Genomic DNA, 14857 nt, shown 5'->3' with positions numbered 1-14857 from the left:
CCCCCCTCCTCCTCATTTTGCATCCCAATCGATCAAACCCTAGCTCCTCTGGCTCCTCCTCCCTCCTCTCTGACGACGAGCGACCGACCGACCCTTGTCCTCTCCGGCGCCGAGCGACGTCCTCCGCCAAGCTCCTCTCGTCCTCTCTCCTCTCCGGCACCGAGCGACCGTCCGCATCCTCCTCTCTCGTCTCCGGCGCCGAGCGACCGGCCACCAGTACGGACACCGCTTCGAGAGCTCAAAAAGGAAAGAGGCTCCGGACCATCCACGACAAGCTCTCGCTCGAAGGTTTCTCTGCCGATCAAATCGAACAGGCTCTCTCTGCTCTCAAGGTTATTTTTCTTTTCTCATGTACATTTTTTTCTCCTCATATCACAAAGTTCCCTTTCTCAACTTGGGGTTCAAGAAACACAAATTGGTTGATTTTTCTGGATTATTTCTAGTTTCTAATGTCCAAACTAGACCTAGACTTGATCTATAACCCCTGGGCTTTGATGAAACTGTCTGCCATGCGATTAGATAAAACGTAAAAGAGTACTAGAACTTGCTTTTGATTCTTGTCCATGCGGCTTCAAGAAACATGGACTGGTTTTTTTCTTTCGGATTTCTTTTAACTGGTATTTGTTCATCAGTGAAGAGGTCAATTAATTCCCAGAAAGTGAGCATTTTAGTTTCACTGATAAGCAAGAAAGAGGGCAAAATAGGGATGTATTGCACTTCCACATATGTAAGCTTGTTGAAGCCAAAATTCATCAACATCATATGTTTTCTACTATATTATTTGGTTTACTAGACGGTAAGTAACATAATTCACTCGTCTCTATTCAAGGAGTGAGCGCCATTGTACCCAATTCTACTGGAGATACATAGAGGACAAATGTTTAGATGCTTTATAAGAAAAGCAAATGATACTGTTTGATCTTTCTGACAGAACCTGTATCTCATGCACTCGATGAGAGAGTTTCTTTCAGATCCTTGCTTGACATTTGCATGCATTTGTCGCCTGAGGCATACATCACAAGCTAGAGAAATAAGAAGCTTCAAATTTGTAATTCCTCTTGCTGCATTTCTAGAAGCAAGGAGTGATGAGTGATTCTGTGGACCATTTCTGTCAACAATTAGATAATAGCTCTGTGGGAATTCACTCTACGCTTTCACGTTTATCTGAACTCTTAAAAGGTAATGATGAAGAGCTATGGCGACATCTTGAGAACTTGAAGGTTAGTTGATGAATTTTCATATGCTGACACATTTAACAGCTGTGTGCGTGTGTGCGTGTGTGCATGTGTCTATATATACAATCATCTCTTGTCCTTTTGATTCTTTAGCTCATTGTTTATTTTCCTTTTTTTCTTTATTAATTGACATTTTTTCTTGTACTTTTCTGCTTGCATGGGGGCCTGTTACACACACACACAGAGGATTCGCCTGAATATGTATTTTGTCAAAGTCCATGGATTCATATTTCCGTTATATCATGTCAAGACAACTGCAGAGATTATAGAGAATAAAGTTAGGATCTTCTGAAGATGCATTGAAACCAAAATAGGTATTTGACTTGTTTTTATGTAGTCAACTTCATCTTTTTTATGTTTGGCATTTCCAATGTCTGTTAAAGATACCCTGTTTTTCATTAAGGATCCAGTTTCATGCTTGTTAATGAACTCTTCTTTAATTCTCTTTTTTCCTGGGTGGTAACTGCATGAATTAATAAGTTGTGGACATATTGCTACAAGCCTATTGTTTGCTTTTACTGAGACCTCGTGTTTGTTTATTTCCATCTGTTCTGTCATGCTTCTCCCTTGGTAAGGAAACTGGAGAAACATGGTCACATTTATCTGCAATTAGAGTATACAGAATTAATGTTAAAAATCTATCAATCAGTGAAACTGAAGTACAAATCACAAATATATCTAACTCTCTTGTTGGCCACATACGTTTTTAACTCCTTTTTATGCTACTCTCTTGTTAAGAATTTTGGGAAAATCATGGTTGCTTTCAGTTTGCCATCATAGTACACACCATAGAGGATAAATGTCGATGTTGGTCACTCTTTATTGACGTCAATTGGTTTTACTTATACAATACTCACCCTCAGTAGTAAAAATGATGCTTCTTTATTTGTGGTCGTTTACAAGAATTATTTTATCACGATGCTAGCCATATGGTGTTTTATATTTTCTTGGTTTTGTTAGGTTTTAAGTGTAGATGACAAAAGTAATTTCCTGCTATTATTTAATACTGGGATGGTTCATTTATTATTACTTTATGTATTTTTTTTATTTTACATTTTGTAATATAACATTTCTTTATCCTAGATTTTGATTGAAGATAGTGTAATATTTTTTGTTTTCCTAAATAATATATGGATATTTGCTTTTAACTTGTCATGTCTGATAAGAGGATATTCTTGAACAAGAGGGCTCCTGTTCATTCAGTCATCACATTCTATTCCTCAAAGCATTGTCTACATTGCAATCCGAGCTTCACATTGCACGCTCTTTATACGTTGGGCCAATTGTATCTGATTATAGTGTTCAGGTGCAGTTTTTCAGGTGCCAGCTCAACAGGCTTTCAATCCTTTTTTTTTATTCTTCTTTTGATGAAAATCCTTGATTCTTTCTGTGCATACTAGGTAACAACATGCCGCGAGGAAAACGATTCAGAGATGTTGAGTTTCAGCACACATCCGTGGGATCTTCTTCCGATCAGTTCCTACGGTCCCAGCAGCACGAGTCCCATTCTCAGCACGAGTTCCATACTCAACACGAGTCTCAGTCTGAGCATGTGTCACCTGCTGATTGTCCAGACATGGATGACGTGCATATCCAGGGTAATTTGATTTACATTTTATATATTAAATCATTTGCCTTTAATGTTTTAATTAATATATATTTTATTTTATTTTTATAGATGGACTGGGGAGAATGAGGAGGACACGAGGACCCACTCGAGCACGGGATGTGTGGAATCTACATGAGGATGAGAAGATCGTTGTCCATTGCAATGAACTGGGACAGCCCATCAAGAGGGCTGCAAGCATTTTATCGACTTTTCTAGGATCGGTTGCGCGGAATGGTCAGTTGTGTCCGCTCAACTATACGAAATGGAATGAAATGCTTCCTTCGCATAAGGTTGAGCTTCTTAAAGTTATTGAGGTAAATAATTGAATTTGCTTACTATCACAATTTTATTTTTTGATTTAATATTGTTATAATATTCTTTAATTACTTTGGTGTAGCGTAAGTTTTTGCTTCCTAAAGAGAGCCATGATTGGGTGTTGAAGTCCGTCAACCGCAAGTGGAAAGAATATAGGGCCAAGTTAAAGGCGGACTGGAAGCACGATGGTATGACAGAAGAGGAGGTTGCCCATGTTTGTCCTCCTGATGTAATCCCTCATCAGTGGAGGGAGCTTGTCCACTACTGGTTTTCCGAGAAAGCTCAGGTTGTGTATATTTTTTCAATACTTTAGATTGTATTTACTAATAATATATATTACAAATTTATACATTAAATATATTATATTGTTTATTCTTTTTTTGGAAGACATATTCCAACATTGGTAGAGCTGCACGAGCCTCTCAGACTGTTCCTCATACTTCAGGCTCGATGAGTTATGCTAGGCGTAGAGCTGAATTCGTAAGTTTTTTTTGAAACTCTTTGAAACTATTTTTAACTACTCTATCATATAGCATGTATCAAGATAACTAGCTTGCCAATATATTTTTTGTTGTAGATGGATGATAATGGGAGGGAGCCTGGTAAGGTGGAGTTTTATAAGATGACTCACACCCACCGAGATGGCAGTTTTGTTCGGAAAGAGTCAAGAAATATAGTTGTATGTATTCATCTTTGAATCTTTCAACGATATTATTATTAGTTCTATTATTGGCATACATTAATTTGACTTTTTCTTTTGAGAGATATAGGACAGGGCAACAACTCTTATTTCAGAGCGCGTCGGAGAGTCATCATCATCCGACGCGACCAGTCATATCGAAGCTCAGGTGCTCGCTGAATTATTGGGCCCAGAGCGTTATGGTCGAGTGAGGGGTTATGGCATTGGAGTTACTCCCACTCAGTTGTCTGCAGTGGGCATGTATACAAGAAATGCTGGAGAAGGCAGTAGCAATGCAGAAGTTAGTAGACTTCGGGCAACAATTAAAGATATGAAGGATCGCCATCAGGCAGAGTTGGCAGAACTGAAGCAAAACCAACAAACTTTGCAGTCTCAGCTTGAGCATATTTCATCTATGTTACAGCGATTTCTCCCTCCTCAGGTAAATAACTATATGTATTGATGACTATACATAATTATTATTTTGCATGAGTTAATAATTTTCATATTCCTGACTTCTAAAGTTTTTTTTTTTTAGGTTCCTGATACTTCAACAGCTCGCAGAGATGATGATGGGGCTGAATGCGGTCCCTAATATTTTTTAGACTGTTATTTAATGAGTTTTATATGTATCTTTCTTATATTTTTCAAAATACATTGTAATTCTAAACTTATGTAAATTTAATCTTATATGACAATATGAATGTTTCGAATGATCTGTATGTTTGTCTTGATGTAAATGTAATGCAGGTTCATATTGCTATAATATGTTTTTTAATATGTTTTTGTTTTTCTTTTTTAAAAAAAAATCCACTTCCGACGCTTTAAAGCGTCGTTAAAAACCCCCTTTGGCACGGGCTGGCACGCCATCGCCGACGCTTACAAAGCGTCGGTAAAAATCCTTTAGGCGACACTATATAAGCGTCGTTATAGCGTCAGTAAAAATACATTTACCGACGCTTTATAGCGTCGGCGAAAACCCAGAGCTGGGCTTCCTTTGGGCTTTCCTGACGCTTTAAAGCGTCGGCGAATGTTGTTTTTGCCGACGCTTTCGTTAGCGTCGGGAAAGCCCAGTTTTTTCCGACGCTTTTATTAGCGTCGGCAAAAACATTTGCCACTCCGGTATTGCCAACGCTTTTGCGACGCTTCTGTTTGCGTTGCGGAAACTTTAGCCGACGCTTATAAGCGTCGGTAAAAATTATAAAAAGCGTCGGAAAAGATGAGTTTTCTTGTAGTGAATTTTATTATTGTTGGACTTTATTTGTGTAGTTTGGGTTTATTGGGAATTATTTTGTGTAAGGAGGTTTTATTTTAATTGTTTTTATTGGGCCCTATTTATAGGAAACTTTTATGTTGATTAGGGTTAATGAAGAATTAAGACTTTTCTTTTCCCATGTTTTCCCTCCTTTCCTCCTCCTCCCTTCTCTTTCTTCTCTTCTTCTTTCTCCTTCTCTTCTCCTCCTTCGTTTCCTCTTTCATCTCACCATAAGTACAACATCATCACCGCAGTCATCCTTCCTGGATCTGGTTCGGCATCATCGAGCCTTGGTTCAAAGTAATTTGGCTAAGTGTTGAACTCAATTGAGCCAAAGTCTGAAGCTCGAGTCGACTCCGGGAGATTGCAAGTCGACTCTAAGTGTTTTAGAGATTCTGGCACAAGCTCGAGTCGACTCCGGTACACTACGAGTCGACTCCGACTAAAAACAGACAGAAGGACAGAAAGATGAATTTCAGATCCTGTCACTGAGTCGACTCCGAAGATATCGAGTCGACTCCGATGCTTGCCGAGTTGACTCCCGACAGTTCCGAGTCGACTCCAGAGGGTAACAAAAGAAAGACAGAACGATGGTTTTTAGACCCTGTTACCGAGTCGACTCCAGAAGATTTCGAGTCGACTCCGATGCTTGACGAGTCGACTCTCTACAGATCCGAGTCGACTCCAAGGAGTAACAGATAGAAAGACAGAGAGGTATTTTCTAGACCCTGTTACCGAGTCGATTCCAGAAGGATGCGAGTCGACTCCAACGTTTGGCGAGTCGACTCCTAATCATGCCAGAGTCGACTCTCAGAGGAAAGCGGACTGAAAGGCAGAAAACCAAACTCAGTTATCCTGTGAACGAGTCGACTCCGAGAATTCCAAAGTCGACCCCAAGTCAGCCGAGTCGACCCCAACAAAGTGCGAGTCGACTCCGAGGCAGCTCAAATCAACAGACAGAGGATCAGTTTTTCGGGCTCTGAGAACCGAGTCGACTCCAAGAGGATCCGAGTCGACTCGAGAGAAAAATGCAGAAAAATAGATCTCTAGAATCTTGAGAACGAGCCGTCTCCAAAATACCGAGTCATCTCCAGATCTTGGCGAGTCGACTCCAGGATTGGACCGAGTCGACTCCAGGACGGGAGGACGGGACATCACTTTAATTCAAATCTTGAACAATGGGCGAGTCGTCTCCAGTGAAGCATGAGTCGACTCTCACAACAGCCGAGTCGACTCCAGATCGAGCGAGTCGACTCCGACCCCAACAGATACATTGTCAGGATATGCAGACTGTACAGAACGGCCCCAAATCAGTGTCAAACGGCTATTTTTCAAAAGGAACTGTTTAAATAGCCAGAGTAAACAATACTAGAAAAAGAGAGAGTTACTCCATCTGTGCATTAAGGCATTTCCAACTACCAAGAGTCCATTGAGAGAAAAGACAAGCAAAAGAAGGAAGAAACGCATTCAATTCATTCCTAGAAGTTTTTCCTTCGCATTTAAGGCTCCTCTTCTGACATCGAATCTTCAGTGCACTCAAAGAAGAGACTCAGAGTTCGAGAAGTCTTTTCTTCCTCTTCTGAAATCTGTTTGAGGGCTTCTAACTTTACTCTATTCATATTGATTCATATTTGCTTTTTAAGAAGCTTTCCTTGTATCTTTTTCCAAACTTTTTTTCTTACTTGATTCAATCAGGAGATTGAATCAAGGGTTGTAAGGTTTGTTGGTGAGCCAAAGATAAAACCAACGGTGTAAGGATTTGATTGTGATTCCGGAAAAACAATCGGGTGGTTCTAATCGGTGAGCCTGTGAAAACCATCCGAGTTCGTTGTGATCTCGCGAAAACAACAAGTTGGGTTGTGAACTTGTAAAACAACCGGCTGTAATCCAAGGAATTATAGTGAACTCCCAAGTGAAGCTTGGGGAGTGGACGTAGGAGCAAGGGTTGGCTCCGAACCACTATAAAATTTTCTTGTGTTTGCATTGGCAATTTGTCTCTTCCAATCTCCTCATCAAGTAGCTTAATTAACCTGCTTGCATTAGATTTAATTATTTACTTATCATAGTTTTTAATTTGTCAATAATTAATCCAAACCCAATTCACCCCCCCTCTTGGGTTGTCTCTTTGGGCAACAGTTATCTATAGGGTTATAGTAGGATGGTTAAAATAGAAAAATGAAACTAATATATTATGTAATCATAGAATACTGTTAAATTGAAGGAAAATTTTTATAGAATGGTCATACGACCGGTTATAGTTTATGATATAACATGTTGGATGGTTAAAAAATAACATGTGAATGAATGTGGCTGAAATAAGAATGTCAAGAAGGATATATGATAATACAAGAAAATATAAAATGAGAAATGAAGTCATACCTAAAAAGATATAGATAGCACAAATTAAGGATAAATTAAGAGAAAGACAATTTAGATGATTTGGATATGTGGAATGTAGGCTAAGAGATGCATCTGTATGAAGGAGTAATTTGGTACATGTAGAAGGAAGGGGACGAAGATAGATGAATGACTTGATAGTGCTCCATCTTTGAGAAAGTCCGATCCTAAATAAAGTAGAACGGCGGAAAAGAATTCATATAACTAACCTCAAGTAGTTTGAGATCAAGGTTTAGTTTGGTTGAGCAGCTAAGTTGCACTAGTAGCTTTCATTTAAACAACTAGCGAAAAGGACAAGAAACTACTAGAAAGTTATACAATAGCTTCCAATTAGATATATATGGTTACCATAACTTTTTTCTTAGTTTTTTCAAGCTTTTAAATAAGAATCTTGTTTATTAAGAAAAGTTTCATATGCTGTTCTCTTGCCCAAAAATCTCCCACTAAAATATATTTATGTTTATTTAATTTTTATTTAATATTCAACATTCCAAAACTAAAGGTAAATCGCAATGAATTTTCTAGCTACAAATGAGCGACTGGCCATTACAACCACTTCCTCCGTCTTCCTTCCTGTGCTTGACATGTGGGCTCATTATCTTCCTGCAGGAGACAAACCTACCAACCAAACTCTCCTCCTTTGTCTCCATTCTCTTTCTACAAGAGCACATTGTCTCACATGGTGTTTCCTGAATATTTTATCATTTATTTTGGTAAAAAATAGGAGGGAGGGCCCACCCGCGTAGTAGCTCCACTACTGGGCCCTCTTTCTATCAAGAAATGTTCGATACAAGTTGCAGATTATGTGTGTCTTTTTCAAATTTAATCAACGTCCGCGCGTTTCAAACTCAAATAGATCTGATGTATTTATCGCCTCTTACCATCAAACTCAAATTTTATCATCCGTTTTGCTTCAGATCCCTCTGTACTTATCTTAATCCCAAGCTGTGAGAATATTTATTGCATGAGGATTTTACTACCGCATGGACCCCACAGCCCTGAAGAAAAACACCCACAAAAAGTGGGCCACAGTTATACGAACACACACGTGGCGAGATCGCATGCTGTTGGAGTGGTACGTGCAGAACAAGTGGGAGGTCTTTATAGCTCAGTTATCCTCGCCAACCTGCATGACGACATGCAGATTGGTATAACATTTAAGTGAATGAAAAAGTAAGAGTATGCGTCTAAAATTTGTTCGAACGTCTCACCTGGTGACGCCGCTGGTCTTGCTACAAATATCGAGCATGGTGTGGTGCTCCTCGAAGGTCATATTTTTAGCTGATTCCTGTAAGTCCTAACAAGATGAGCACGTACTATTGGCCCACAAGAATGGTCTGAAAAGTATGGGTGTCACTTCATGTCAGCTATTTCAAGTTCAGACTTTCAAGTGGTTCGAGGTTGGTAAAAAAAACAAAACAAAAAAAAAAAAATCCTTTGTAGTGCACAGTTTAAACTACAGCGTTGTGTAGTGTAATATGATGATCAGATGGACATCTATTAAACGAAATAGCTTTATGAATCATACATAATATATTGCTGTTGATAGCCACTATCCAATATTGCATGGTATTTTACGGTGCAAACGGTAGAGGATTCTGTTTTAGTGAGCCTACATTGCGGTTATAAAAAGTAGCCTTTGCCCTTCTAGTCTCCACATTCTCCTCTAATGAAGAAAAGTATGGAAGTATGTTAGAAAAAAATGGCGGCCAGCTCGGGTCAAGTGAAACTTTCTAAGGATCTCGAAGAAGAGCAGAATACAGAGCTCAGCCTTGGGTTGACTGTCACCAGAAACTCCAAAAATCCAAATGCTTCCGTCGACATTGATGGCGAAGTTCCACCTGACCTACTGCAAGAGAGAGAGATCTGTGCACTGCGCCGCAAGGAGGCGAAGAGAAAGATGAAGGAGAAGCAGCAGAGAAGGCTCCTCCTCAAGGGGAGTGATGGGAACTTGAGCAAGCTCTCATCCCCTAAAATCGGCATATCAACTGAACAAGTGGCATTGGAACCCCAGTCTAATACCATATCTACTCCATTGATGCCAACACCATATCTGAACCAGGTGCAGCCTTTGAGAAATGCAGCTTCTTTGCTACCTTCTGCTGTTGTGCCTTCAATCACCTATGGCGTGGTATCGAACATCGAAGGGGTTCAGTCATGGACAGATTCAACTAGAGAGACCCCTTTCAAATACACGCTTCAAGGGGTACTACAAGGTACACATGTTTCTTTCCAACTTTTTTTTTCCCCCTTATATCTTGAATCTGGATGTTTTAATTTGTCATATTCTCTGAGCTCGTTCACTCTTCATTGTATGTCTCCTAGTTCTAATATTTCTGTAGGTTTTTCTGAATGTTCAAGATCTTGATCTGCCTGCATGTTTTTGTGGGTCAGTTGATTCTTAACTGCATATTTTTAGATGTGTTTAAAATCCCATATTTCATAATTGAAACATGCATCAGCAAGTTGTGGCTGTTAATTAGGTTTCTTCCTATTTCCTTCTCTCTCACACGCACAAAAAAAAAGTATGTCGCCATTGTTGTTTTTATGTTTTTGTTTCTCTACAAATTATTAAAATACCACACTGAAATTGATGCATATGTTCAAGATTAGCATCTGCACAACACTTCTGCTATTTCTTATTTTTATTTCATTTGTTCCTTTTTTGCAAGCAATAAATCTTGCTACTGAAAACTCTAAAGATTTTACGAAAAAATTCTATAAAAAAAATCATCATACATGTCACTCTGTCTCACTTTTTTTTTTTCTTGGTTTTCTGAAAACAGAAAAAAAAAAAAAAAAGCAGAAAAGAAAATAAGAGCAACACCTAGCAGGCACTAAAGTTAATCATGAAATTTTGTTTCATTTGGACTACATATTTAAAGTTTATGTTCTTTGTGTGCTCTTGAATATAAACATTACTTTTGTATGTAATGTCCAAATCTAAATCTCTTCCTCATGTCTAGATTTCTGGATTCTATCCCTCTCTTCATAAAATGTTATAGATTTTCTTAATTCTATCTAGATTCTGCCCCATTCAAGCTCCTCTACAAATCAGGACCTATTATTGAACCAAATTGAACTCCTAAATTGTCCAAAAAAATTTCTCTAATTGCTCCTATTGTAGGGGAGAGTGATTTTTTTCACATAGGGGCTACTTCCAACCAGATAGCAATAAAAGAAGGCAATACTCAAGATAAAGAATGCGGATATAAGCTGCCATATGTTGCTGTAAAGGGCGATGGCCCTGATGCTAAGACCATCCTCGGGTTACTTCGGAGTTACACCCATGATGGAATCAACATTGTATGTCTCTGCCATGGGAGCATCTTCACACCTTTGGAGTTTCTAAGCCATGCAGGCTGCACTGATGTCTCCCAGCCATTGAAGAAGATTGTCATAGTTCCTTCAACATCAATGGGATGAGTGAATTTTTACTTTCTTCCAGCTTTTGATGTTTCAAAACTCTCTCTCTCTCTCTCCCTCCCTTCTTGCAACCCTACTCCAATAGTATAAATGTATGTAAAGTGAACCATGGCATACAGTTTTTGATCATATTGACCAATGTCATTTCAATTATGGGATGAACATGCAACTGCATGCACATAGCGGCCAGACAGAAATCAGAACCCAAAGTTTGCACATATCCATCTGATTTTTGTATATTTTGAGCATGATAAAGTATATGGCAACTGCAATAGGGATGCAGTCCCAAGATGTAACTATTTTCATCTTAATCTCCATAACCAGCATTTTGATCTCATGTCTTTGCTAAAACTAAACCAACAGCTGTTGCTGAGATGAATGCCACAATCAATAACAGATGAACAACTAAGGATCAATAACGGATGAACAAGGAATCTAAATCAGCTTCCTTGGCATTTGTTGGTTGCTTATTTAGAGAGAATAAATCGAGTTCTTAAATAATAGCCATTACTCGAAAACCAAAATGTGAAATTTCAGACTCAGATGTATTGCAATTTATATTATTCTTGTTTCAACGATTTAAAGCCTTCAAAGTTAACATCTCCCGCATAAAATGGCAAGGCAGACTATGGCTGATAGGGGCCCAACCTAAATTGGCTGCTCCACGAATCCACAAAAAATCCAATCCAAACCAGGATTTTCCAAATATATATATAACACTATATTTATTAAACTTTTTACTTAGAGTGGGAATACTAATACGGGTAGGAATAGATCTGATAATTATAAAGAGAGACGAGGAAGAACGAAGGACACCGAGAGAGACGAGGAAAAATCAAGAACGACACCGCGAGATCGACGAGTAAAAACAATAAAAGAGAAAAGGAAGAGAGAGAGATGTATAGGTGATGACGCATCATGAAAAGCATAGAGGGTGCTTTAATAGAGCCAGAGGTTAGGGTTTCCTTTTCTCCACAAAGTTGAGAAGGAGACCAAGTTTGTCTCCTTCTCCAACTCAAATAGGAGGTCCTATTCAATTGGTCCATTTCGAAGGTGGCGCTGGGCCAAGTGGCCCAGGTCTCACATTCCCGTCCTAAAAATAATTTCATCCTCAAAATTAACTAAATTGAGCCATCAAAAAATTAAGGATAGTTAACCCTCATCTCATTCTCGAGATCCCAAATAGCCTCCTTTTTGGCAGGATATCTCTATATGACTTGCTCCTTCTTGTCCACAAGCCAAATTGGATAGTCTTTGTCTTTTGTTAAAAACACCAGCATTCTAACCCATATATAACCACATTTCTTTGCTAATTACATCAATTGCTCTTTCTTTAATTTATCTACAAAAAATCATAATTGATCTCTATCTAGCTGAAAGATCCCACATCGGCTAGACTAGTTTCAAAGCATGGGCATATGAGGCGGGTGTCTCCAAATCCTGCACACGCATTTTGGGTAGAAAACAAAACTGGAGAGGAGTCTAAGCGGCTCGTGCGGGCTCCGGAACTGGACAATATCTGGCAGGAGAGCCCTGTGTTCCCCTCTCATGTGGCCCCCACGTGGGCACTGGGTGCCTTACGTGCCCCGCGCAGGCGGAGGCGTGACATTTGGTATCAGAGCCGAGGACGGCTTTAGTCCGAGAATGGGTGAATGAAAGATCCCACATCGGCTAGACTCATTTCAAAGCATGGGCATATGAGGCGGATGTCTCCAAATCCTGCATACGCGTTTTGGATGGAAAACGAAATCGGGAAGGGGTCTAAGCGACGCGCGCGCGGGGGCCCCGGAACCGGACAATATATGGCAAGGGAGCTCCATGTTCTCCTCTCATGTGGCCCCTACGTGGGCATTGGGTGCCTTACGTGCCCCGCACAGGCGGGGGCGTGATACTAGCAGAAGCAGAAGAGCGCATGACTATGGGACACTCTTCTGGAGCTATAACCTGCTTATCTACTTAGCATCCTCCATAATTTAATTACTTGACTCTTTAACATTAAATAACCTCAAACTCTTTCAAACAAATAGAAAATGATATTTGTTGACGGTGCAGGAACTTCAAAGTTAGAAAAAAGAGACCTATGCCAAAACATTCCAAACACAAGATCAACCAAAAAACCAACAGCTTGCTGGCCCTTGATTTGAGATGTCCAAAAATTTTCCATAACACCACCTACAATAGGAGAATCCATCGATGAGAACAACACTACCACATCCAGATAGTCTAAGAATTAACCTTCTCCTTCCCTTCATCAATAAAAACTTATTTTCCAGAAAAGCTAAATCAAGCCATCCACCATAGCATCCTCCAAGTGAAAACTAATAACTGGCCCAACTTTAAAATGACTCAACCCACTAAAATTCTATGGTTTACTAAATGACTATTAACTAACATACTATTTGTACAAAATAGAGAAGACCCAAAATTTTCAATCTAGAGTAGAATCGAAGCAGAACTTTTGAGTTTTCTTGTCTTTACTTTGCCTCGAGCATAACCATTATGATTAACCATAGAGCCAACTGCCATATTTGAACTCACTGCATTAGCCTCACCACCTTTCTAAGGCCCAAACATTCTAGATCCAATTGAAACCAAGTTAACCCTGGGTTTCCTTAACAATTCAATTAAAAAATTTCTAATAAAATTATCTTTTATAAGGATTAACTTCAAGCTCATACAATGAGTTAGGTCTCAAATCAACTCCCCTATGAGTAGAATCAACTCAGTTATCTTCCTCGGAGCTTCCTTCACCATAATTCTTAGAATCTTTAGGCAAACCCTCCAGAAGTCTTCTTACTGATTTGTTAAACTCATGTAAGCCTCTCAAACCATTTTCTCTACTTCAAATTATTTTGTCGGTGGCTTCAACAACAATGGCAAATGATCCTCGGTTGACTCAAAACCTAAATTCTAACTTTAAATTAATGCACCCAATACTCTTTGATAAATATAAAAAGGATCCAGTAATCTAATCCAAACATGGTAATTTAAATTATTAAAAATCTCACCAAGATACATGCCCTGCAGCATCATAATAAAATCAATTCCACCAATAAGGAAAACACTCCTACTTACAGTATCCCAAATAATTTTTTTGAACCTTTTTTTTTTTGTCGATTCATTAAGAACTTGTAAATTCAATAAAAGGACCACTTTGCCTCCACTTAGAAGAGCTAGAAATTTTAAATAAAACATAATATGATATGATATAATACATTACAATCACTATAATAAAATTTTTTAATATAATGTTATATTAATATACTATGACTATAGTTACACATTTATATAATATATAACGCCAATAACAAGTTAGCATGATAAAATGTATATTGTATAATTTATTACATAATTAGAATATATGCAATAATTATATGTTATGTATTATATCGTTAACATGACAAAATATTGTGCTATATCAGTATATTATATCCTAAACCATATGGTATTGCTATAGTAGCATTATTTATATATTATATTATGTAATTTATTACAAAATGAATATACGATGAATAAAATTATAATAACAATAATATTATATATTATGTATTACATCCTAAATCATGTATTATTGCTATAGTTGCATGTACATGTCATAGTATAATTACATGAATATAATTTATTATATAATAAATGCATGATCAATCTATTAAATTATATTATAATATAGTGTTATTATACTACATAACAATATATTATTATATAGAAATATTGCCGGGATGTGCATGAAGATGAGAATGGTGTTACTGTGGTAAGAAAACTATGCGAATCAAACTTAAATCAAATTGCAGTTGGCTACAATTATATAGTCAAATATATATATATATATATGCATTTCATAGTACCTTTTCTGTAATAATGATATTATTATGTTATTACAATTAGTATATATTAAATTGCCATATATCAACGTACTAAATTATATTATATTATTTATTTTA

At 38.1% G+C, this 14857-nt stretch overlaps 1 protein-coding gene and 1 long non-coding RNA gene across 3 annotated transcripts; both read left to right on the top strand.

The window, feature by feature from the left end:
- The first annotated feature begins 2182 nt into the window (after window positions 1-2182).
- LOC148703452 (uncharacterized) lies at window positions 2183-4047 on the top strand. Of its 2 annotated transcripts, none has more exons than XM_089930344.1 (6): window positions 2183-2555; window positions 2636-2833; window positions 2914-3158; window positions 3242-3445; window positions 3547-3639; window positions 3737-4047. In XM_089930344.1, exons 1-6 carry the CDS (start codon window positions 2390-2392, stop codon window positions 3854-3856), a joined length of 1026 nt encoding a protein of 341 aa, XP_089786470.1. In that variant the 5' UTR covers window positions 2183-2389; the 3' UTR covers window positions 3857-4047. The 2 variants fall into 2 exon arrangements, with proteins under 2 accessions (XP_089786470.1, XP_089786471.1); XM_089930345.1 differs by having other exon boundaries at window positions 2405-2541; window positions 3737-4041.
- A 180-nt stretch (window positions 4048-4227) lies between these two features.
- On the top strand, window positions 4228-4552 carry LOC149753615 (uncharacterized). Its single transcript, XR_016400409.1, has 2 exons — window positions 4228-4280; window positions 4377-4552. It is a non-coding gene; the product is annotated as an uncharacterized LOC149753615 (long non-coding RNA).
- Window positions 4553-14857: the final 10305 nt, after the last annotated feature.

The sequence above is a fragment of the Phoenix dactylifera genome, chromosome 4 (assembly GCF_051530095.1).
Source record: "Phoenix dactylifera cultivar Ajwa chromosome 4, Ajwa_hap1_PhDact_Kaust_v1.1, whole genome shotgun sequence".
In the NCBI taxonomy this organism is placed as follows: domain Eukaryota; kingdom Viridiplantae; phylum Streptophyta; class Magnoliopsida; order Arecales; family Arecaceae; genus Phoenix; species Phoenix dactylifera.
This window is presented reverse-complemented; position numbering and strand designations above follow the sequence as displayed.